The sequence below is a fragment of the Camelus dromedarius genome, chromosome X (genome assembly GCF_036321535.1).
Source record: "Camelus dromedarius isolate mCamDro1 chromosome X, mCamDro1.pat, whole genome shotgun sequence".
Taxonomy (NCBI): domain Eukaryota; kingdom Metazoa; phylum Chordata; class Mammalia; order Artiodactyla; family Camelidae; genus Camelus; species Camelus dromedarius.
Window position 1 is genome coordinate 104800479 of NC_087472.1, and position 23698 is coordinate 104824176.

Sequence of the window (23698 nt, forward strand, 5' to 3'; positions counted from 1 at the left end):
AGCTAATGCAGGGCTAATTTGTCCCTGGGTGTTTGTGAAAAATTAGACTTTGGGTAACTTTTTTCAAAATGAGTATTAGGATGAATCAAACTACATCAAGTTTTGAGGAAAGAAAAATACACATAGAGGTAAGTCAGGTTTGGCAAAAAAGATTGTTTTTCTGAACTGCTCCTCAACCCTCCCGTTTTGACACTGAACCGTGACTGCACCTGCCTGGGGAAGACGGCGGCAGCCGCCGCGGTCGGGGGGGCCTGCGGACGCAGGAGCGGCGAGCCCGGGGGAGCCCCGCACTCGCAGCCTGTGTTCCCAGGCGGTCCAGGTGACGTGGCCCCTGGAGTGCTACACAAAAGAAGACCGGACTTCTCTTGAAACAGACTCTACCCTGATATGGAATATCCAAAAAACTGCTTAGAATTTAAGTTGACTCACAAAAAAAAAAGACAATGAAGAACCAAACCGCAAGCTAGAGAACCTGAAGCACACAGCATCTTATTCAGACAAGGGCTGTGAGAGCACAGGGCGAGGGGGAAACTCAGCAGTACTAGAAAGCGGTAAGACGTTATCTGAGGGATTAGGGCGATGACGGGGACGTAGGGGGCCCCCGAACTCCCCCTCCTCCCATGGACACACTGAATACACCACCGCACAGGGAGCGTATTTTTCTGAAAACAGTCAAAACGCTAGGTGAGCTACTCTTCCATAGCCAGCAAACATGAACCCCGCCCCCGCCCCCCGAAACAGGCAGGAAAGGCCGAGACACGCTCTCACCATAAACCCCACCTGCAGCACAGCCCATCCGGCCAGGTGGGCGCTCCCAACTCCACAGTTCCCCCCGAAGTGCAAAGGGTTTGGACCCCACATCTAGCACCCCAACTTTTAAGACTTCCACCTGAGGAATGGATCCTCCAAACACCTAGCTCAAAGCCAACATGACTTGTGTCTGAGAAACCCCCAGGACTGTAACAGTTCCTCCCCAGCTCTAAAGGACCCACCAGCTCCTAGTCTTTTCCCAGGAAAGGGTCCACTTGTGTACATAAATGCTGCTGCCTAAGTCAGGCTTCTGATGTAGCACACATCTAGGGGCTGCCTGCCTTCCTCCCCAGAGACCAAGGAATCCACTGGATACCTCCTCTGCCTGCTCCCTAGAGCCCGCTCCAGATCACCAGCATCTCCCAGGAAGGAGCTTGTACACACATCTGTGCTCCAGCTGCGGCAGCTGCCACCCAAAGGGCAGGTCCCCAGGCTGGCTCTGATGGCCCAGCGGGCTTGCATTCACAAGTCCTACAGGACTGCAGCCAAAAGCAGTTCTTAACAGGCACAGGAGCACCCCCTGCAGCTGTACACCCAGGCCAAGAGCAGAGGGAGCAGGGAAAACCCCGATCTCCCAGTCTATCCCAGGAAGGGGGCCCAACTACACCTTTCCCGGCTGCCATCTGAGGGTTCAGCTTCCAGTCAACCTGCACCTAGGTGCTGACTGTCATCCTCCCCATTGGGACGCTGACCAGTCTTCACATACCCTCAACTACTGAGAAGCACCCAGAACAAACCAGGCAGCCTGGACAATCCCAAAGGTTTAAGCAACCAGAAGCTTGGACCGGGCTGACTGACAAAGTTCATCTCCTGCATGAGACCACTCTGTCAGCACTGGCACGGGTGGCTGTATTATCTAATATACAGAAACCAACACGGAGGCAGGGAAATGAAGAAACAATGCATTACGTTCCACACAAACAAACAAGGAAAAACTCTAGAAATAGACCTTAATGAAATGGAAATAACTGACTTACCTGAGAGTTGAAAGGAGCAGTCATACAGATGCTCATCAAGGTCAGGACAATGCATGAACAAACTGAGAATCTCAACAAAGAAAATATCTGAAAGTATCAAACAAATCACAGAACTGTAAAACACAATAAATGAAAACTTCAGTGGAGGGGTTCAACAGCATACTAGATTTAGTGAGAGGCCAAGCAAACTTGAAAACAGGTCAATGACATTTATCCAGAGGAGCAAAAAGAAAAACAGCAAAGACAATTTAAGGGACTGAGGTCATCATCAAGTGAACCAGTATATACATTATAAAGGTCTATGAAGGAGACAAGAAAAGGGTCAGAAAGTTTATTGAAAGAAATAATGGCTGAAAATTTCCCTCACACAGGGAAAGAAACATCCAGATCCAGGAAGTCCAGAGAATTTCAGAAAACATGAATCCAAAGAGACACACTGAGACACATTAATTTTTAATTGTCAAAAGCTAAAGACAAGGAAAGAATCTGAAAAACACCAAGAGAAAAACTTGTACAAGGGAACCCCCATAAGACTATCAGAGGAAGCCGTGCAGGCCAAAAGAGTGGCATGACATACTCAAACTCCTGAAACACTGCCAACCAAGGATTCTGTACCTGCCAAAGCTGTCCTTCACAAGTGAAGGATGAAAGGATGCTAATTGATAACAGGACAACATATCAAAGAATAACACTCACTGGTAAAGGTCAATATACAGTTAAAAATACTCTAATGTTAGTGCTCTAATATTCGCATGATAGGGGTCCCAGAAAGAGAAGAGAGAAAGGACCTGAGAAAATTTGGGGAGAGATAATAACCAGAAACTTCTCCAACTTGGGAAAGGAAACAGTCACCCAAGTCCTGGAAGCGCAGAGAGTATCACACAGAATCAACCCAAAGAGGAACACACCAAGGCACATAGTCATCACAATGACAAAAATTAAGGATAAGGAGAAAACATTAAAACTAGCTAGAGAAAAGCAACGAATAACATACAGGGGAACTCCCATAAGGTTATCAGCTGAGTTTTCAGCACAAACTCTACAGGCCAGAAGGGAGTGGCATGGATATATTTAAAGTGATGCAAGGGGGTAACTTACAACCAAGAACACTCTATCCAGCAAGGCTCTCATTCAGACTTGATGGAGAAATCAAAAGCTTCACAGATAAACAAAAGCTAAAAGATTTCAGCACCACCAAACCAGCTCTACAACAAATGTTAAAGGACCTTCTCTGGTCATCAATCCGTAAGAAAAGAGAACAAAAAGAAGAAAGAGAAAAAAAAGAGAGAGAGAGAGAGAGAGAGACCTACAAAAGATTGCTTTGGCTGTTGGGGGTCTTTTGTGGTTCCTTATAAATTTTGGAATTCTTTGTTCTAGCTGTGTGAGGAATGTCGCAAGTATTTTGATGGGGGTTGCACTGGATCTGTGGATTGCTTTGGGCAGTGTGGCCATTTTGATAGGTGTTGATTCTTCCAATCCAAGAGCACAAGAAAGCTTTCCATTTCTTTGTGTCATTTTGGTTTTCAGAGTATAGGTAACCTCCTTGGTTAAATTTCTAGGTATTTTGTTCTTTTTGATGTAATGGAAATGTCTCTGCCGGTTATAAAATTCCAGTTTTTGAAGTTGAAAAAAAAAAAGTGAATGTAGGGCCGCAAATGGCAAAATAGCCTTCCTTTTTATGGGTGAGTTGTATTCCATCACACACACACACACACACACACACACACACACACACACACACACACACACACACACACACTGCATCTCCATTGTCTATTCAACTATTGATGTGCACTTAGGATGCTCCCATATCCTGGCAATTATAAGTGATGCTGCTGTTAATAGCTGGGTTTATGTATCTTTTTGAGTTAATTCTTATTTTGTACTTGGCTTTATTCCTTTGACAACTATGTAAGTTTAAAAAGCTAAAGGTCTAAATGTTTTTAGAAACAATGAACAGTACATATATGTAAGTTAAAAAATATATGTGCAGTAAAAAAAAAAAAATCTATCAAGCCATGAAAGACATGGAAGAAACTTAGAAGACGTAATACTAAATGAAAGAAGCCAGTCTGAAAAGATTACAAACTGTATGATTCCAACCAAATGATATTCTGGAAAAGGCACAGCTACAGAAATAATAAAAATATCATGGTTTCCGGGGGTTTGGGGAGAGGGAGGGAGGGAGGAATGAATAGACGGAGCACAAGGGATTTTTAGGGCAATGAAATTATTCTGTATGATACTACCGTAGTGGCTACATGCCATTATGCATTTGTCAAAGCCCACAGAACGAACAACATTGAGAGTGAGCCCTAATGTAAACTATGGACTTTGGTTGATAATAATGTGTCCATGTGGGTTCATCGATTGTACCAAATAGGCCACACTGATAAGGGATGGTGAGGGTAGGGGAGTATATATGTGTGGGTGGGGAGGGCTATGTGGGAACTCTGTATTTTCTGCTCAACTCTGTTGTGACCCTGAAACTGCTCTAAAAGAATAAAGTCTATTAAAAAACATAACTCTAATGTTGTAATAGTGGTGAGTAAATCACTTGTAACTCTATCATAAAGGTTAAAAGACAAAAGGATTAAAAATAACTATGTAATAATTCATTAATGGATACATGACGTAAAAAGATATAAATTGTTACATCAGAAACAAAATGTGGGGAAAATATGTGAACACAGAGCTTTTGTATATGTTCAACGTTAAGTTGTTATCAGCGTAAAATACTGTTATAAATATATTTTATGTAATTCCCAAGGTAACCACAAAGTGAAAAACTATAGTAGATACACAAAAGATAGATAAATCTAAGCATAACACTGAAGAAGATAATCGAATCACAAAGCGAGAGAGCAGGAGAGGAAACAACAAAGGAACTACAAAACAGCCAGAAAACAATAAAATGGCAAGAAGTCCATAGCTATCCACAGGAACTTTTAGTGTAAATGGACTCAACGCTCAGATCAAAAGATATAAAATGGCTCAATGGATAAAAACAAGACCCATAAATATGCTGCCCACAAGAGGCTCACTCTAGCTTAAGGGACACACCAGACTGAAAGTAAGGGGAGGGGAAAAAAATTCCATGCAAATAGAAGCCAGAAGAAAGCAGAGGTAGCTATACCTCTATCAGACAAAGTAGACTTTAAGTCAAAGGCGGTTAACAACAGACAAAGAAGGCCATTATGTAATTCTAAAGAGGTCAGCTCACCAAAAGGATATAACATTTGTAAATATTTACACACTCAACATAAGAACACCAAAGAATATAAAGTAAATATTAACAAATCTGAAGGGAGATGGCAATACAAGAACAATAGGGGGCTTTAATACCCCACTTTCAACAGTGGACAGATAATACAGACATTAAAATCACTAAGGAAATATTGGACTTCAACTCTTTGGAATCAGATGGACTTAATAGACATTTATGGAACATTCCATCCAACAGGAGAATACACAGTCTTCTCAAGCACACATGGAACATTCTCCAGGATACATCATTTGTTACACCACAAAACAAGTCTTAAATTTAAGACTGAATTTGTATCAAGCGTCTTTTCCAACTACAATGGTATGAAACTAAAAATGAATTACAGGAAGAAAACTGGAAATTTCACAAATATATGAAGATTAAACAACATGCTCCTGAACAAGTGGGTCAAAGAGGAAAGCAAGATAAATCAATAAACATCTTGAGTCAAATGAACATGGAAACAACATACCAAAACTTATGGGATGCAGCAAAAACAATTCTAATAGCGCAGTTTAGAGCAATAACTGCCTACAATAAGAAACTAGAAAGATCTTAAATACACAACCTAAGTTTACACCTCAAGGAACTAGAGAAATAACTAAGCCCAAAGTTAGCAATGGGAAGAAAATAAAGATCACAGTGTAAAGAAATAAAGTTGAGTCTAAAAAAGACAATAGAAAAGACCAATGAAACTAAGCTGGTTTTTTAAAATAAGAAACAAAACTGACAAGACTTTAGCTAGATTAACCAAGGAAAAAAGAGTACTCAAAAGTAGAAATGAAAAAAAGAGACATTACAGCTGATATCACACAAATACACAGGATCACGAGGCTTTAGTGAAGAATTACATGCCAAATACTAGACAACTTAGCAGAAATGGATACACTCCTAGAAACATACAACCTTCCAAAACTGAATCATGAAGAAATAGAACATTTGGAGGTACAAATTACTAGTAAGGAGATTGAATCAGTAATGAAAATTTTCCCAACAAAAAAAGACCAAGTGGCTTCACTGGTGAATTCTATTAAATATTTAAACGGTTAACTCCAGTTCTTCTCAACATCCTCTAAAAAAGAGAGAAGAGGAGGGAATACTTCCAAACTCATCTTACAAGGCTAGCATCAACCCAATACACAAATTAGAGAAGGACACTGTAAGAAGAGGAGGGAATACTTCCAAACTCATCTTACAAGGCTAGCATCAACCCAATACACAAATTAGAGAAGGACACTGTAAGAAAATTACAGGCCAATAAGCTTGATGAACAGAGATGCAAAAACCCTCAACAAGACATTAGCAAACAGATTTTAACAGTACCTTAAAAAGATCACACATCATGATCAAATGAGATTTTGTCCAGGGATGCAGGTATGGTTCAACATTGGCAAATCAACAGCAAAGGAAACCATAAGTAAAATAAAACAACCATCTACGGAATCGGAGAAAACATTTGCAAATGATGTGATGGACAAGGGATCAATTTCCAGAATATATAAACAGTTCACACAACTTAACATAAAAACAAACAACCCAATCCAAAAATGGGCAGAAGACCTAAACAGGCAATTCTCCAAAGAAGACATACAAATGGCTAATAGGCACATGAAAAAATGTTCAATACCGCTAATTATTAGAGAAATGCAAATGAAAACTACAATGAGGTATCACCTCACACCAGTCAGAACGGCCATCATTCAAAAGTTCATGAACAATAAAAGCTGGAGAGGCTGTGGAAAAAAGGGAACCCTCCTACAATGCTGGTGGGAATGTAGTTTGGTGCAGCCGTTATTGAAAACTGTATGGAGATTCCTCAAAAAACTAAAAACAGACTTACCGTATGATCCAGCAATCCCAATTCTGGGCATATATCTGGAGAGAACTCTAATTAGATAGATACATGCACCCCACTGTTCATAGCAGCACTATATACAATAGCCAAGACATGGAAGCAACCTAAATGTCCACTGACAGATGACTGGATAAAGAAGTTGTGGTATATTTATACAATGGAATACTACTCAGCCATAGAAAAGAATAAAATGCCATTTGCAGCAACATGGATGTACCTGGAAAATGTCATTCTAAGTGAAGTAAGCCAGAAAGAGAAAAAAAAACATACGATATCACTCATATGTGGAATCTTAAAAAAAAGAACACTATGAGCTCATCTACAAAACAGAAACAGATTCACAGACATAGTAAACAATCTTATGGTTACAAGGGAAAGGGGGTGGGAAGGGTTAAAGTTGAGAGTTTGAGATTTACAAATGTTAGCCACTATAAAAATATTTTTTTAAAGTTTTTCTATAGCATAGGGAACTATGTTCAATATCTTGTAATAACCTTTAATGAAAAAGAATATGAAAACAAATATATGTATGTATATGCACGACTGGGGCATTGTGCTGTACACCAGACACTGACACTGTAACTGACTATACTTCCATTTAAAAAAAAAAAAACACTGGCAAATCAATGTGAGATACCACATTCACAAAATGAAGGATAAAAATAACATAATTGCCACATTAGATGAATAAGCATTTGACACCATTCAAGATCCTTTCATGATAAAAACTCTCAACAAACTGGGTATAGAAGGAATGTGCTTCAACACAAGAAAGGCCACATATGACAAGCCCACAGCTAACATCATACTCAACAGTGAGAAGCTGAAAGCTTTTCCTCTAAGATCAGGAATAGGACAAGGCTGTGTACTCTTGCCACTTATATTCAACTTAGTACTTGAAGACTTAGCCAGAGCACTTAAGCAATCAACATTAATGATGAACTATCAGAAAGAAAAATTAAAATATACTGCTTAGATTGCATCAAAAAGAATACTTAGAAATAAATTTAACCAGGGAGATGAAAGATCTGTACACTGAAAACTGAAAGACAACAATGAAAGAAATTGAAGACACACATAAATGTAAAGATATTCCATGCTCATAGATTGGAAGAATACTGTTAAAATGTCAATTCTTTCCAAAGCAATCTACAGATTCAATGCAATCTCCATCAAAATTCAAAAGGCATTTTTCACAAAAGTATAAAAAATAATCCTAAAATCTGTATGGAACCAGAAAGTCAAATAAATAAAACCCCATGTAGCTAAAGTGATTTTAAGAAAAAACATAGTTGAATGAATACATGTATATATGTATGACTGAACTACTATGCTGTACACCAGAAATTGACAAAACATAAACTGACTATATTTCAATTTAAAAAAAAAAAAAAGAAAAGAAAAACCATAGTTGGAAGTTTGATACTTTCTGACTTTAAGCTGTATTACAAAGCTACAGTAATCAAAATAGTATGGTAGTGGCATGAACACAGACACACAGATCAATGTTAACAGAATGGAGAGTCCAGAAATAAACCCATGCCTACATGGTCAATTTCCAACAAAGGAGCCAAGAACATACAATGGGGAAAGAATAGTCTCGTCAATTAAGTGGTGTTGGGAAAATTGGACAGGCACATGCTAAAGAATGAAACTTGACCCCTATCTTACACCATACACAAAAATCAACTCAAAATAGATTAAACCCTTGAACATAACACCTAAAACCATAAAATGCACAGAATAAAACAGGGAGTAAATTCCTTGATATTGGTCTTGACAATAATTTTTTTTGACACCAATAGCAAAAATAAGCAAGCTAAATTTAAAAATAAACAAAAAATCCCCAAGTAAATCAAATTAAAATGCTTCTGCACAGGAAAGGAAATAATCAACAAAATGAAAAGTTAATCTACAGAATGGGAGAAAATATTTGCAAATGATGTGACTGACAAGGGATTAATTTTCAGAATATATAAACAGCCTGTACAACTTGATAACAAAAAACCAAACAACACAATCCAAAAATGGGCAGAAGACCTAAACGGGCAATTTTCCAGTGAAGACATACAATTGGCCAATAGGTACGTGAAAAAATGCTCAATACTGCTAATTATCAGAGAATTGCAAATCAAAAGTACAATGAGGTATCACCTCACGTCAGTCAGAATGGCCATCATTCAAAAGTCCATGAATGATAAATGCTGGACAGGGTGTGGAGAAAAGGGAACCCTCCTACACTGCTGGTGGGAACATAGTTTGGTGCAGCCATTATGGAAAACAGTATGGGGATTCCTTAAAACACTAAAAATAGACTTACCCTATGATCGAGCAATCCCACTCCTGGGCATATATCCAGAGGGAACCTTAATTTAAAGAGACACCTGCACCCCAATGTTCACAGCAGCACCATTTACAATAGCCAAGACATGGAAACAACCTAAATGTCCATCAACAGATGACTGGATAAAGCTGTGGTATATTTATATAATGGAATACTACTCAAACATAAAAAATAAAATAATGCCATTTGCAGCAACATAGATGGACCTAGAGATCATCATTCTAAGTGAAGTAAGCCAGAAAGAGAAAGAAAAGGACAAACTTATTTACAAAACAGAAACTGACCCACAAGACATAGAAAACAAACTTATGGTTACCAGTGGGGGAAGGGGATGGGAAGGGATAAATTGGGAATTCCAGATTTGTAGATACTAAATAATATATATATATATAAAATAGATAAATAAGTTCATACTGTATAGCACAGGGAACTATATTCAGTATCTTGTGGTAACCTATGGTGAAAGAGAGTATGAAAACGCATATATGTACATTCATGTATGACTGCAGCGTTATGCTGTACACCAGAAACTGACACAACATTGTAAACTGACTGTACTTCAATAAAAATATATATACAAAAAAATAAGTGAAAACATGATCTAGAAGAGAGGTCTGCACCGCTATGTTCACTGCCAACATTATTCACAATAGCCAAGACACAGAGACAGCCTCAGTGTCCATCAAAGCAATGAATAAAGAAGATGTGGTGTATATACACAACCCTCAGAGCAGTTCTGTGCGCTTTTTGATGACCACACTGGCAGGGTGATTACAGACCTTTTCCAAGATGCTCCCACATTCAAGACACTGGACTGAGTGTACAAATTAAATTTTACCTGGCACAGAGCAAGCACTCAATAAATATTACCTTTTTTTTCATCACCATCTGGGAAAGGTTTGTATTGATTTTCAAGAAAAAGACGTCAAAAGTAAAGACCAGTGGTGGCATCATACTATTTCTAGAACCTAAGATAGAAAAACCTATGTCTTGATTTTCAGGGACTATCAGGAGAGCGCTGGGGAAGACGGCCTCTTGTTTGACCGGTGGTCGCCCAACCATGCAGAGGAAGGAATGCTGCTGAAAATTCCAAAACTGCAGGCCTAGAGCTTGACTCATAAGTTTTCAAGTAAATATCACCTAAGACAAAAATGGGGAAAAAAAAATAGCAGCTCTTTCTAGCGTAATGGAAGGCCTAAGAATGAGAACTCTGTACAGGTGTCACGTGACTAGATTATTTTTCACTTATACACCATAGCACCAACTAGAGTTATGGAAAAAAAATCACACTGGATTGCAAGTGAATTTTTATTGAGAATTTTGTCTTATTACAGAGAACTCACAGGCCTTTAGTTACTTTATCTGTGTACGAAGCTGGGTAGCAAACATGGTTACCAGAAGTCATCTGGTTCCTCCTGAGAAAAACCTGTGAAACTAAATGAGGGAAAGACAAAATTTAAACATTTGTTAACTGCTTGTCAAACTTATTCAGGGATCTTTACGTTTTTCCTTCCCTGTGGGGTTTCTGGCCTTGCTTCCTCTTTTTATGGGTAGCAATTTCACAAGCTAAAAAAATGCAGAGTTTTTTTTTTTGGAAGGCAGTCATTTTGACTGATTCTGTTTCTTACAGGCAGACTCAAGTATCTGAACGTCTCCCCGGCTAGGAAAAGCAGCGGTATGATCGTGGTTTGTGTAAGAACACAATGCTGGGGACACCGTACCTTTCATCTTTGTCACTAGGTGGCAGCGTGTCCACTTGGGAGTCCTCTCTGACCAGCTTTTTTGAACTCTGACACAAAGCGGGGAAAAGAAGAATTCTGTAATTAGATACGTATTAATTCTGTATTTTTGAAATATGCATGTAATTTAAAAGTCTAAAAAAGCAGTGACTTTTAAACATGATGTTTAGAAAAAACATCAAAATTCACTACCTGGAATGTATTCTCAATACCTATGGTACTGCAGACTTATATAAAATATTAGTGTCTCAAATAGTACTAATGAATTTGTTATTCATTCACAGGGCTTTCATTATACTTATTTCTTGTTCTTAAAATAAGAGACACTCCAACTTTTATCAACTTTGACAAAATCTCTTCAATTTTTTACCGAAGCAAAAGTGAGGACATTTTGTCAGGAGTGTAAGATATTTAAAAAGCTTGAAGCTCCCTCTGACCTTTGGAGTTGCTATGGTTTTTACCTTTTTGTCTGCAATGGAGAAGGCATATTCTTACTCCAAGGTTGTCAAATAAAGCACAGAAGCCCTTGGCAGCCCCACCCCAGACGCCGGCCCACGGCACTGGCACCTTATCTGCCGCGTCCTGGCCTTGATCCTGCTGGAGGATTTTCATGTACTTCTCTAAAGGACTTCCACCACCACCAGACTTAGATTTCTCTTTCATTTCTTGAATACTCATTTCGATTTCTTTTTCCATTTCCATCTTCAATGATTCTTCAATTATCCTCTGAAATAGATGGGTACCAAAATAAGAAATACACAATTCCATGTTTTAAATGTCTAAAATGAACAGTAATTTAATTCCTGATCCTTTAAGTACAACCTAAATGTACAACTCATTACTTTTTTAAAAACTGACGTCATTGCTACCATCAAAGGGGCACAAACATGTCATCTCAATGAAGGGAGGGATTAATTTGCATCAAGTGTCCTGTGCTTTAGACCCAGTTAACCAGAAGTCCAAGGACCATCCGGATGGAAGATTAATATACATAGGACTCAGCCGGCGTGTGATGTGGCCAGAGTAATCCGTCTGGACCCGACTCAGGACGCAGACGGCCAACAGAGCACCAGAGGACAGAGGAGGGCAGGCGACCCCGGGAGCCACGTGCCCTGGGTTCCTCTAGTCCCAGCTAGCTGGTCTTGGGCAGGGGTTAGGGGATAGAGATGGGGTCTCTTCTTCCAACCTCACTTACAGTGAGAAGTCCTCCTCGTTTACTAGCTCATTTTCAGGACCAGATGAGTATGCACGCAAACGGGCTTGCCAAGCTACCCGAGCCAGGAAACACGAGGTCCGCGTGACCCACAGCCACGCTCAGGGCTCCTCAGCCAAGGCTTGTCAGCTCCCCGCCACTCCCAGGACTTCGGGACCCACAAAGGACTCACTTCCCGGAGAGCAAGGCACCTGCTGCAGGTGCGGCAGGAGAAGCTAGGACAGAGAACTCACTGGGCTTGGCATTACCCTTTCCTGATCCAGTCTCTCCAGCTCCCGCCGCTCCCTTTCCAAAGCCTCCTGTCGCTCGCTCTGCGTCCTCTCTTCTTCCTGCCTTCGTTCTTTTGCTTGTTGTTCCCAAAGTTTTTCTTCTTCCTTCAGTTCTCCAATTTGTTTCTGATCTACCCCTAGTGGGACATCAAACATAGTCATAAATAATCAGGAGTAGCTTCCAGCATCAGATTTTTCAAACAAACGCGGGACCGGCCAGCAGGGGCCTCACCAAGCCTCAGGGAGACACTGAGATGCCCAGCTAAGATGACCTGCTCTGAGTGGCTGCTCCACCTTCACGGCCTTCGAGCCCCCAGACCACACCCGCCCCCCACCTCACCAAGATGAATTCAGGTCATCTGAGCCATGACGTCGTCCACTGTCCCCCTCTCCGGTCACGTCTCCTCCTCCTGCTCACCCATCTCCTCCCGCCTCCATCCTTTCCAATGCAAGCCCTGCGTTTCTACTCTGCATGCGGTTCCGAGCCCGCCCCACCCTTACGGTGCTGAAGCTACTGTCAGTCCCCATTTACTGACACAGAACTCTGGTCACTCTCTACCCCTTATTCCCAGAAGGACGCCCAAGTCTCTCCTGGCCAGAACAGAACATGACCACCACTCTCTCCGGCTACTCTAGCCGCCCTGCCGTCACCCGGCTCTCTCCAGGCTGACCTCCTCCTCGGGGTTTCAGCTACCTCCTCCTCCCGATCGTTCCCACGCCTCTTCTCTAGTCCCGATCTCTCCCCCAGCCTCACCTCCCGTGTCTAATGGGGTCCCTGCCATCAGCACATGGACATCCCACAGCGCTGGCTTCACACCTGAGGTTATCGTTCCTGTCCCTTTAATCATGCTCGTCCTACGCTATGTCCTCTCAGCCACCAGCTTGCAGAGCCCACCCCCTCCTCCTGCTGCTGCTGCAATCAGGGTCCTTATCACCATCACCCTGGATGGCGGAAATAACAGCGTCCACGCTCTCCCTGGCATCAGTCTCACCACCTACAAGCGCTCCCCCTAGGCCAGCACCAGTCACTTCCTGAAGAGAAGGCCTGGATTTGCTGGGCACTGCCCCTGCTCCGGTGGAGTTCCAACACACGGCAGCCCAGGCTCTGCCCATCTGCCTTTCCCTTTCCGGACTGATTTCTTCTATCACCATCACTTTTGCCTGAGAAACACCGTATGTGTGCCAGCACACTCACTGGTCCCTGGCTCCAGCTGCTCCTCCCTGCTCCTGCCCTCACTTCCACTCCCTCCCGAACCCGGCTGGCTCCCTTCCTCCCACGTCTCCCGCAAAACCCGACCTCCTGCGCAGGCTCCCACTCGGATGCACCTCCGCTCCACGGGCCTCCTGTTCCCGACACTGACAAGCAGCTTCTCCGGCGCCATATCCCCATAGTATTTTGCACCTGCCTTCTCAAAAACCCTGTGTATCTGTTTTCTATTCCTCCCGGTGAGGCCCATGCTTTAGTTATCTGTCTGCTCCTGGAGCTCACAGCAGTAGTCCCGGCAATTCACAGGCTTCATTACATTTCAGTCCCGCTGATGAGTATGCTGACCTTCCTCCTCCAGCTCTGGCCTACAACCTAAGCTTTTCCCCTCAAACAATGCTGAGAAACAGACAAATTCAGAGGTTCCCCAGAGGACTCTGAACCTCTGTGCTGTCCCCAGTTCTAAGTCACCAGCAGAACTGCGTTGGTTTCTCTAACAGGAGCCAAGCTCACAATCTTCTCTCTCTCGTGACCCCGGCCATGGCCTCCAGTACCAGAGGAGGCAGCGGCTCGTTGCCCCGGGCAGAAACGCAACCTCCGCCCGCCCTGCTGGGGGAGAGGGGTCACTCCTAGATGGTGCCACTTTCTCACCTGCAACAGCGGTCTCAGATTGGAATGCAGCTTGGGTGCCATTTTAAGAAGTTGAAGAAAGAAAATATCCGCAAACGATGTGACTAACAAATGCTTAATTTCCAGACTACACGAACAGCTCCTACAACTCAGTAACAAAAACCCCACAAACAACCCAAACACAAAACGGGCAGAAGACCTGAACAGACATTTCTCCAGTGAAGACATCCAATGGCCAACAGGCACATGAAAAGATGCTCAACATTGCTAATTATCAGAGAAGTGCAAATCAAACCCATAATGAAATATCACCTCACTCCAGTCCAAATGGCCATCATTAAAAAGTCCACAAATGATAAATGCTGGAAGGGGTGTGGAGAAAAGGGAGCCCTCCTACACTGCTGGTGGGAATGTAATTTGATGGAGCCACTGTGGAAAACAGTATGGAGGTTCCTTAAAACTAGAACTAGAACTACCATGTGATCCAGCAATCCCACTCCTGGGTATATATCTGGAGAAAACTAACTGGAAAAGATACACGCACCCCAATGTCCACAGCAGCATTTACAATAGCCAAGACACAGACACAATCTAAATGTCCATCGACAGATGACTGGATAGGGAAGTTGTGGTATATATATATGATGGAATACTACTCAGCCATGAAAAGAATGAAATAATGCCATTTGCAACAACATGGATGGACCCAGAGATTACCAAACTAAGTGAAGTAAGACAGACAAAAAAGACAAATATCGTATATGTGGAATCTAAAAAAAATGACACAAATGAAAATATTTATGAAACAAATAGACTCACATACATAGAAAACAAACCTATGGTTACCAAAGGGGAAAGCAGGGGAGGGATAAAGTAGGAGTTTGGGATTAGCAGATACACACTACTACATACAAAACAGACAAACGATAAGATCCTACTATATAGCCCAGGGAACTACAGTCAATACCTTGTAATAACCTATAATGAAAAGAATATGAAAAATAATATATGTATAACCAAATCACTTTGTTGTACACCAGAAATTAACACAACATTGTAAATCAACTATACTTCAAAAAAACCTTAATCCTCAACAAAATACTAGCAAATCGACTCCAACAATGCATTAAAAGGATCACACACCATGATCCCGTGGGATTTATCCCAGAGGTGCAGGGGTTCTTCAGTATCCGCCAATCAATGTGATACACCACATTAACAAACTGAAGAATAAAAACCATGTGATCATCTCAACAGATGCAGAAAAAGCTTTCGATAAAATTCAACATCTATATATGATAAAAACTTTCCAGAAAGTTGGCATAGACAAAACATACCCCATCATAATAAAGGCCATATATGACAGACCCAAAGCTAACATCATATTTAATGGGGAAAAACTGAAAGCATTCCTCTAAGATCAGGAACAAGACAAGGATGCCCACTCTCACCACTTTTATTCAACATAGTTTTAGAAGTCCTAGCCATAGCCATTGGAGAAGAAATAAAAGGAATCCAAATTGGAAACAAAGAAGTAAAACTGCCACTGTTTGCAGGCGACATGATACTGTACATAGAAAACCCTAAAGAAGTGACCAGAAAACTACTAGAACTCAATGAATTTGGTAAAGTTGCAGAATACAAAATTAACATACAGAAATCAGTTTCATTTCTATACTCTAACAAAATAACAGAAAAAGAAATTAAGGAAACAATCCCCATTTACCAACACACCAGGAAGAATAAAATACCTAGGAATAAACCTACCCAAGGAGGCAAAAGACCTGTACTCTGAAAACTGTTAAGACATTGATGAAGGAAATTGAAGACAACATAAACAAATGGAAAGATTACCGTGTTCTTGGATTGGAAGAATCAATATTGTTAAAATGGCCATACTACCCAAGGCGATATACATATTCAATATAATCCCTATCAAATTACCAACGACATTTTTCAGACCTGGAACAAAAAATGTTAAAATTTGTATGGAAACACAAAAGACCCCGAATAGCCTAAGCAATCTTGAAAAAGAAGAACGGAGCTGGGGGAATCATGCTCCCTGACTTCAGACTATACTACAAAGCTACAGTAATCAAAACAGTATGGTACTGGCACAAAAACAGACACATAGATCAATGGAGCAGGATAGAAAGTCCAGAAATAAACCCACGCACTTATGGTCAATTAATCTACGACAAATGCAGCAAGAATACACAATGGACAAGACAGTTTCTTCAATAAGTGGTGCTGGGAAAACTAGACAGCTACCTGTAAAAGACTGAAATTAGAACATTCTCTAACACTGTATACAGAAGTAAACTAAAAATGGATTAAAGTCTTAAATGTAAGACCAGATACTATAAAACTCCTAGAGGAAAACATAGGCAGAACACTCTTGGACATAAATCACAGCAATATATTTTTTGAACCAGCTGTTGGAATAATGGAAAATAAAAGCAAAAGTAAACCAATGGGATCTAATTAAACTTAAAAGCTTTTGCACAGCTAAAGATACCATCAACAAAGTGAAAAGACAACCTACAGAATGGGAGAATACATTTGCAAATGATGTGACTCACAAAGGACTACTTTCCAAAATATACAAACAGCTCACACACTTTAATATCAAAAAACAAGCAACTTAATCAGAAAATGGGCAGAAGACCTAAACTGACATCTCTCCAAAGACAGACAGACAGATGGCCAACAAGCACAAGAAAAGATGCTCAACATCATTAATTGTTAGAGAAATGCAAATCAAAACTACAATGAGATATCACTTCACACCAGCCAGAATGGCCATCATTAAAAAGTCTACAAACCATACATGCTGGAGAGGGTATGGAGAAAAAGGAACCCTCCTACACTACTGGTGGGAATGTAAATTGGTGCAGCCACTATGGAAAACAGTATGGAGATTCCTTAAAAAAAAACTAAAAATACACTTACCATATGATCCAGCAATCCCACTCCAGGGCAGATACCCGGAGAAGAATATAATTTGAAAAGATACATGCACCCCATTGTTCATAGCAGCACTATTTACAATAGCCAACACATGGAGACAACCCAAATGTCCATCAACAGATGACTGGATAAAGAAGTTGTGGTATATACATACAGTGGAATACTACTCAGCCATAAAAAAGAATAAAATAATGCTATCTGCAGCAACATGGATGGACCTAGAGATCATCATTCTAAGTGAAGTAAGCCAGAAAGAGAAAGAAAAATACCATATGATACCACTTATATGTGGAATCTCAAAAAAGGGACACAAATGAACTTATTTATAACTTAGATGACTGATTTCTTGAGTATGTATAAGCACATTTGACTGTCCTTTATGATTGGATTACTGCATTCTGTTCTTATTTTGTGGTTGGCTTTATTCCTTTGTTAACTATGTAATTTTAAAAGGCTAAAGCTCTAAACTGTTCTTAGAAACAATGAACAGTACATACATGTAAATTTTACAACAGTTTTATGTCACAATGAGTTGCTTTTTCTAGAATAAACTTTGTTAAAAAAAAAAAAGATAAAGAAGGAAGAAAAAAAGACCTCCTTCTTTGCTGTGGAGTATACTTTGTGGCTGCACAGTGGCATACAGAAGCTCTTTGGATGAAAGAGGAAAAAAGTGTTTCCATAGGGCACCTCAGAGATACCAAATTTCAGCCTTTTCATTTCCCTCTGCAGACAGATGAAGAGGTGAAATGATAAAGATTGAAGAATTTTTCAACAATCAAAGTGTAACCACACTATTTCATCATCATTTTAAAAGCCGTTATTGGGGAAAGGTGTAGCTCAGTGGTAAAGCACATGCTTATTAGCATGCATGAAGTCCTGGGTTCAATCCCCAGTACCTCCATTAAAATAAATATATAAACAAACTTAATTACCTCCCTCTCCCCCCCAAAACAGTTGGACTATGTATTTTTTTTAAAAGCCATTATTATCACGTACAGCACATCTCAGAGGCAGAACACCTATCTACTCGGCTGGCTTCCCTTATTCTATCATTTTCATTCCCTACTCCAGTCTCTGCTGGAGGTCCGCTCTTCGGTGGCCACTGTCCCTTCTCAGTCCCCATCCCGTTGGAGGTCCCTGGTGATGGCTTCCTGCCTGTCCAACTCTCCACTAGAAGGCCCAGGCAGCAGGGGCTTGGGTCGTTCCCTGCTGGGTGCCCGGCCCCCACAAAAGTGCCTGGCACAGAAAAAGCCCTTGATCAAGTCACGCCAAATGAGTGCTTTCCAGAATGATTTACTCTGAAGTCAGCAAAATCAACCCTCTCACTACCCTGCTTCGGTCAGCAACTCCTCACCTGCCTGAGTGCTGCGACTGAAAGTAAGGAGCTGCTCCCAAGAGGCTCTGCATGGGTTTAGGGGCGGTGTCCTCCCAGGGCTCGGAAAGGGCCAGTAGGCGGTTTTACTTGAAGCATTTACAAGGCTTCCACACTCCGGTCCAAGGAGGAGAGGACCTGGCCGGTGGCTGAGCCCCGGGACGAAGCTCGCACCCCCCCAACGCACGGGCGCAGGATGCGGGGAGTCTGGAGCAGGGAGGGGAAGAGGAAGCGGGCCAGCCCGGAGAAGTCTGAGCATCACTCTCCCACCACCGTCCTCAGCTTTCCTACAGATGGAAATATAAGGGTTCACCTGTCCACTTTTTAAGGCACAAAGGAAGCAAACAGAAAGAGAAATAATGCTAAATATTATTAATGAATGAATACACTTTGTTAGTTCAGACAAAGAAAATCCTACTTGGATAGTGACAGGAGACAGGCCTGGCGGGCACAGAGGCTGCGGCCCCGTCCGTGTGAGGCACGTCGCCCTCAGGGTGGAGGCCGTACATCTCAAACTGCCTGGGCACGTTCCCTGCATCTACGAGAGGCACAAACAAGTGTCCCCTGAGTCCTTAGCAGCAGCAGCAGCAGCAAGACAAGGGAGTAGGGGGCTAACTCATGGCAGGGAGCTTACGTTTCAGCCGAAGCAAGTGGGCTGGCCCTTTCCTTACAGGATTCTAGAAGTTACCATCGCCACTTGCCAATCTATCTGCTTTTGAAAGTTTTCTGAGATTCATTGACAAGTTCGATCTGTTACCCAGTGGGAAAATCAATTCAGTGACAGAAGAATACACCTGCCTTGCTGAGCATCATTTGAATTCGATTTAAATATCCATGATTTAAGAAAGTTAATTAAGTTGGTTGCAAGGATTTTTGCAAAATATCCTAAGACCTCTTGGTTACCTGTTCAAAATACTATTCATTCACGCTTGAAAATGAAGCTCATAAGGCAAAATGACAGGTTAACACACAAACATAAAGACTTCCCAATACAACACAGGGAATGTATCCAATATTCTATAATAACTACAAACGGAGTATCACCTTTAAAAATTGTGACTCACTAGTGGACACCTGTAACATAATACTGTGCATCAACTATACTTCAGTTAAAAAAAAAAAAGATGCTATCTATTTAGTTTTGTTTTTCTTTTGGTGGCGAGAGGTAATTAGGTTTATTTTATTTATTTATATGTTTTTAATGGAGGTGCTGGGTATTGAACCCAGGACCTCGTGCATGCTGCTAAGCATGTGCTCTACCACTGAGCTATGCCCTCCCCCAGGATGCTATCTAAATCAATCATTATAGTATGTAACCTTGGGATTGATTTTGCTCACTAAGCTAATTCCCTGGAGAGCCATGCAAACTGTGACGTGTATCAGTGTTCTGTGCCTTTTAACTGCTGACTGGTGGTTCATGGTATAGACTTACCATAGTTCAACCACTCATTAATTGAAAGGTATCTGGGTTGTTTCAAGTTTTTGGCTACTATGAATAAAGCTTCTATAACCAAAAAAAAGGCTTCCCAAGCTGCAAAGAACCACGGGGCTGGACGACATTACAACCCGGTTTTACACTGAAGCAGCAGGCGCTGAGGTAGAGCAGCGTAAGGCAAAGCCAAAGCCAGCACACAGGTCTCTAGACTCTTAAGCCAATGGCCTTTTCCCTCCATTCTGTAACTAAGGAAGGGTTTTCTAAGTCAGAGGCAATTGATGAAATCAATACAATACAAAGATAGCTTATCTTCATATTCCATAAGGGGGGGGGAGCACATTTTAAGAAGTCATTTGTTTTAAATCTGAGGCAATCCCAAAGCTAATTAAGGATTCACTCATGGGCTTAGCTCCAACTCTAAAATTAGTCATCCTGAGATTTTTAATACATCGAATTCAGAACCTGAAACTCTTTGTGACACAGAAACGAGGCACTGTATCTGTATTTGTGGTTTTATCACAAAATAAAAATGTCCTCATTTATAACTGCTTTGCTTTTGACAACAGTGCTATGTTTCACCAAAACTAAGCTTTCCACATTTTGAACTTACAAAAATAAGTACTCATGGGTGGCGAGGGATAAATTGGGAGCTCAAGATTTGCCGATACTAATGACTATAAACAAAATAGATAAACAAGTTTACATATATATGTACGTACACATATCCCCAAAGATTAAATGATACTGCAGAATAAAGGTAGTGTTTGTTAAAAAAAAAAAAAGTACTCATATGTGAACTTACATTCAAAAGATGATTCAAATTCTTCATTATCCTTAAAAGATAGCTTGTCTGGATTGGAAAATTCGCTTTTGTCTTTAAGTTCCATTTGGTTTTCAAAAAGACTGGATTGGAAGAATAAAATTCAAGAATGTAAAGCTTTAATAACGCACAAGAGCAGAGGGTAATGAGAAGCCTTTTGCAACTCAAGAAAATGCTTTAGAAAATTAATTTTTCACCAACTCAAGAGCATAAGAGCTTATGCTGCACTGTGCCCCCTCCACGCACCAGGCATCGCTCCGAACAGTTAGTGCGCCTTAACTCAGTTCCTCCTGCAGACCGCCTCATGCTGCGAGGTCGGGACCACCGTCATTAACAAAGAATAATGTTGCACTCGATGCTGTTTCTAGGAGAATTTTTTTTAAGAACTACAAAACCAAAAAATTAAAAAATTTGAAGAAACCAAATTCTGCACACGTTTAGCACAAGCCAGCTGAAGGTGCAATACTACAAGCCCAAGTCGGGGCATCACAGTGCCCTGACCCGGCCTGTGTGGGCCCTGTCTCTCCTCTTGGCTATCTCACGGAAGGAGCACTATAAACAAACATGACCCACTTTACGACTAGGATGGGCACACGTGGCCGTTTCAAGTCTGTACAACTGAATCGACACACAGATGCCCAGGCCGGAGCCCAGAACCAAGGAGTCAGGATCTCCCGCCGTGGGGACTGTAGGCAGGAGTCCCGCACGTGACATGAGCCCCAGCCCAGGCGGTACATCGCTGAGCTTCAACACATCCGTGCCACCCTGCTGCAGCAATCGTGCCCTCGGACTCACTACCACTTTATAATTGCTCAATGATTTACAAACTGGAAACTTATTTGCTTATATTTAAGTGCCAATATATTTTTAAATGACTTTCTAATGATGTGTGAAACTGCTTTAAGTTCACACTGAATTTATTTGCTTTTGCGGATTTTGTACGTCTGTTTAACCGTTATAAACCAAGTCTATTCATGGAACTAGACGGTGCTTATCAATACCATAGTACAGATTCTCTACATTTAGTTTAGCAAGGAACGTTTTTTCCCCCAGGTAATTCAGATGAGTCTCCAAGATCACACATCTTACAATCGGACTGCAAATTCCACATTGCCACATGGTTTTTCATGTTACCTAGAAAACCCAAACAAGTCAAGGCTGAGACCTTAGGCAGCCAATTTACCTGGCCTTCTGCTCTGGGGGGCTGGAGAGCGAGTGTCTGGAAAGGCTATGCTGAGACAGGGCAGGTGAAGGCTGCGGTGTCCGGTCAGGACCAGGGACAGCAGCGTGGGACCGTCCCAGACCTACGGGGCAGAGGGAACCAGTGCGAGCATGTTACAAAAGTTGCATGGGGAAGATAGCAATGTGGTTTCTCAAGAGTCCTATCACTTTAAAAATGAACTCTACCGTCCTTGCCCACAGCTGAGTATGAGTGAACGGGATCCAGAGAACGATTCAGGCACCAAAGTAAAATTGCAGTGCTTTTAGACAATAAAACACATAAAGCTAACCGGCAGCAAAGGCAAAGCCACCGTCACTCTCTGAACACCCCTGTGTGCCAAGCAAAATGCTGGCACTTGAGGCTCCATCCCACTGCCTCCCACGCCAGCCCTGTGATGTGGGGAGATGCCCCGGGTCCCCAGGGTCAGAGGGCAGACTCTCCTGGGCCCAACGGCACTCGTAACTCAGGAGAGGTCCACTGAGGAGCAACCCACTTGTGTGCACAGTATCCTGCAACCCCTCTGGCAGGAGCTTACCTTCCAGGTACATTTCACCATCAAGGCTTCTCCTTGCTTTGGGGAGTGGGGTGGAGGAGAGGCGTCTGGAGGCCATGCCCCGGTGGGGCCGTGAGGCCATGCTGCCGGCCACCTCGGAGGCCTCGCTCTCTTCTTCTCTCCGGGCGCTCACTAGAGGCTGCTGGGGGGCAACTCTGTCCTCTGCAAACATCCCCCTCTCAGGGGCCCCCGAAGTGACGCCCTTGAGGCTTTCCAGCGAGCGCAGGGCGGGTGGGCTCCTGTCTGCTGCCAGGCTCTTGGTGGGGTACTGCCTGACTCTCCGATGGTAACTCTGGAAAGCTTTTTCCAAGCGCTCGGCCTCTTGCTCCAGCTCTCTCACCATGGCCTTGGTATTGGCTACAAACTCAAGGTCAGAATCGGGGGAACTGCCCTCTGTGCTGGCGTTTGGGTAACTTGGGATCCTTGGGCTACCGGAGCCTGCCATCAGCTCCTCCTGTCTGAGAGGATTTTTTAAGAAGTCCTCGCCGATGTCAGCACCGTGGGGCACCGTCCTGCCGCCCAGTGATCCGCTGATGGAGCGACTGAACACAGCCGGCTTCGGGTTGCGGTACACTTCGTTCTCCAGGGCTGCGGAGTACAAGCAGATAACAAGAGACATGAGGGAAAAGGCGACACCCAAACCGAAATGTACCGACAAATTTTTTTGAAAAAATCAAAGTCCTAAGGACAAACTAGCACATTAAACAGTTTCTGCAGCCACGGTCCTAACAGGAGTTACTAACGTTGACTGAGAACTTATGTGCACCAGCTACTGCTTCGTATGCCTTCTTTCCTAACACGTGGTGTTGTTTCACCACCCATCACGCACAACCTTGAAATCCTTAAAAAGCTCTGAGATTGGAAAGGCTTTCGTAATTTTTTTGGTGGCAAAGCCTAGCCAGACTTGAACTTGTGTGGTTGAAAACCCTGACCTGAGCTGATCTAAACCCACTTACTATCTTGGTTTATCCCACCCAGCATCAACAGCCGGACGCCTGACTGCACAAGCACGAACGTGCT

At 42.2% G+C, this 23698-nt stretch overlaps 1 protein-coding gene and 1 non-coding gene across 5 annotated transcripts in view; one reads left to right on the forward strand and one right to left on the reverse strand.

The window, feature by feature from the left end:
- Positions 1 to 23698, reverse strand: part of OFD1 (OFD1 centriole and centriolar satellite protein) — a 49816-nt gene that overhangs the window by 355 nt on the left and 25763 nt on the right. For 2 of the 4 annotated variants that reach the window (XM_064482555.1, XM_064482553.1), the window contains exons 16-23: positions 22661 to 23266; positions 22087 to 22207; positions 20886 to 20986; positions 19067 to 19186; positions 12452 to 12609; positions 11558 to 11716; positions 10973 to 11040; positions 10542 to 10685 (exon numbers count right to left, since the gene is read on the reverse strand). In XM_064482555.1, the coding sequence (XP_064338625.1) occupies positions 10643 to 10685; positions 10973 to 11040; positions 11558 to 11716; positions 12452 to 12609; positions 19067 to 19186; positions 20886 to 20986; positions 22087 to 22207; positions 22661 to 23266 (1376 nt within the window). In that variant the 3' untranslated portion in view covers positions 10542 to 10642. Of the gene's footprint in view, positions 1 to 1787; positions 1875 to 10541; positions 10686 to 10972; positions 11041 to 11557; positions 11717 to 12451; positions 12610 to 19066; positions 19187 to 20885; positions 20987 to 22086; positions 22208 to 22660; positions 23267 to 23698 lie in introns of those variants that run through there. The other 2 variants (XR_010379241.1, XM_064482554.1) reach the window with 2 other exon arrangements.
- On the forward strand, positions 18101 to 18177 carry TRNAN-AUU (transfer RNA asparagine (anticodon AUU)). Its single transcript is given in 2 exon segments — positions 18101 to 18138; positions 18142 to 18177. It is a non-coding gene; the product is annotated as a tRNA-Asn (tRNA).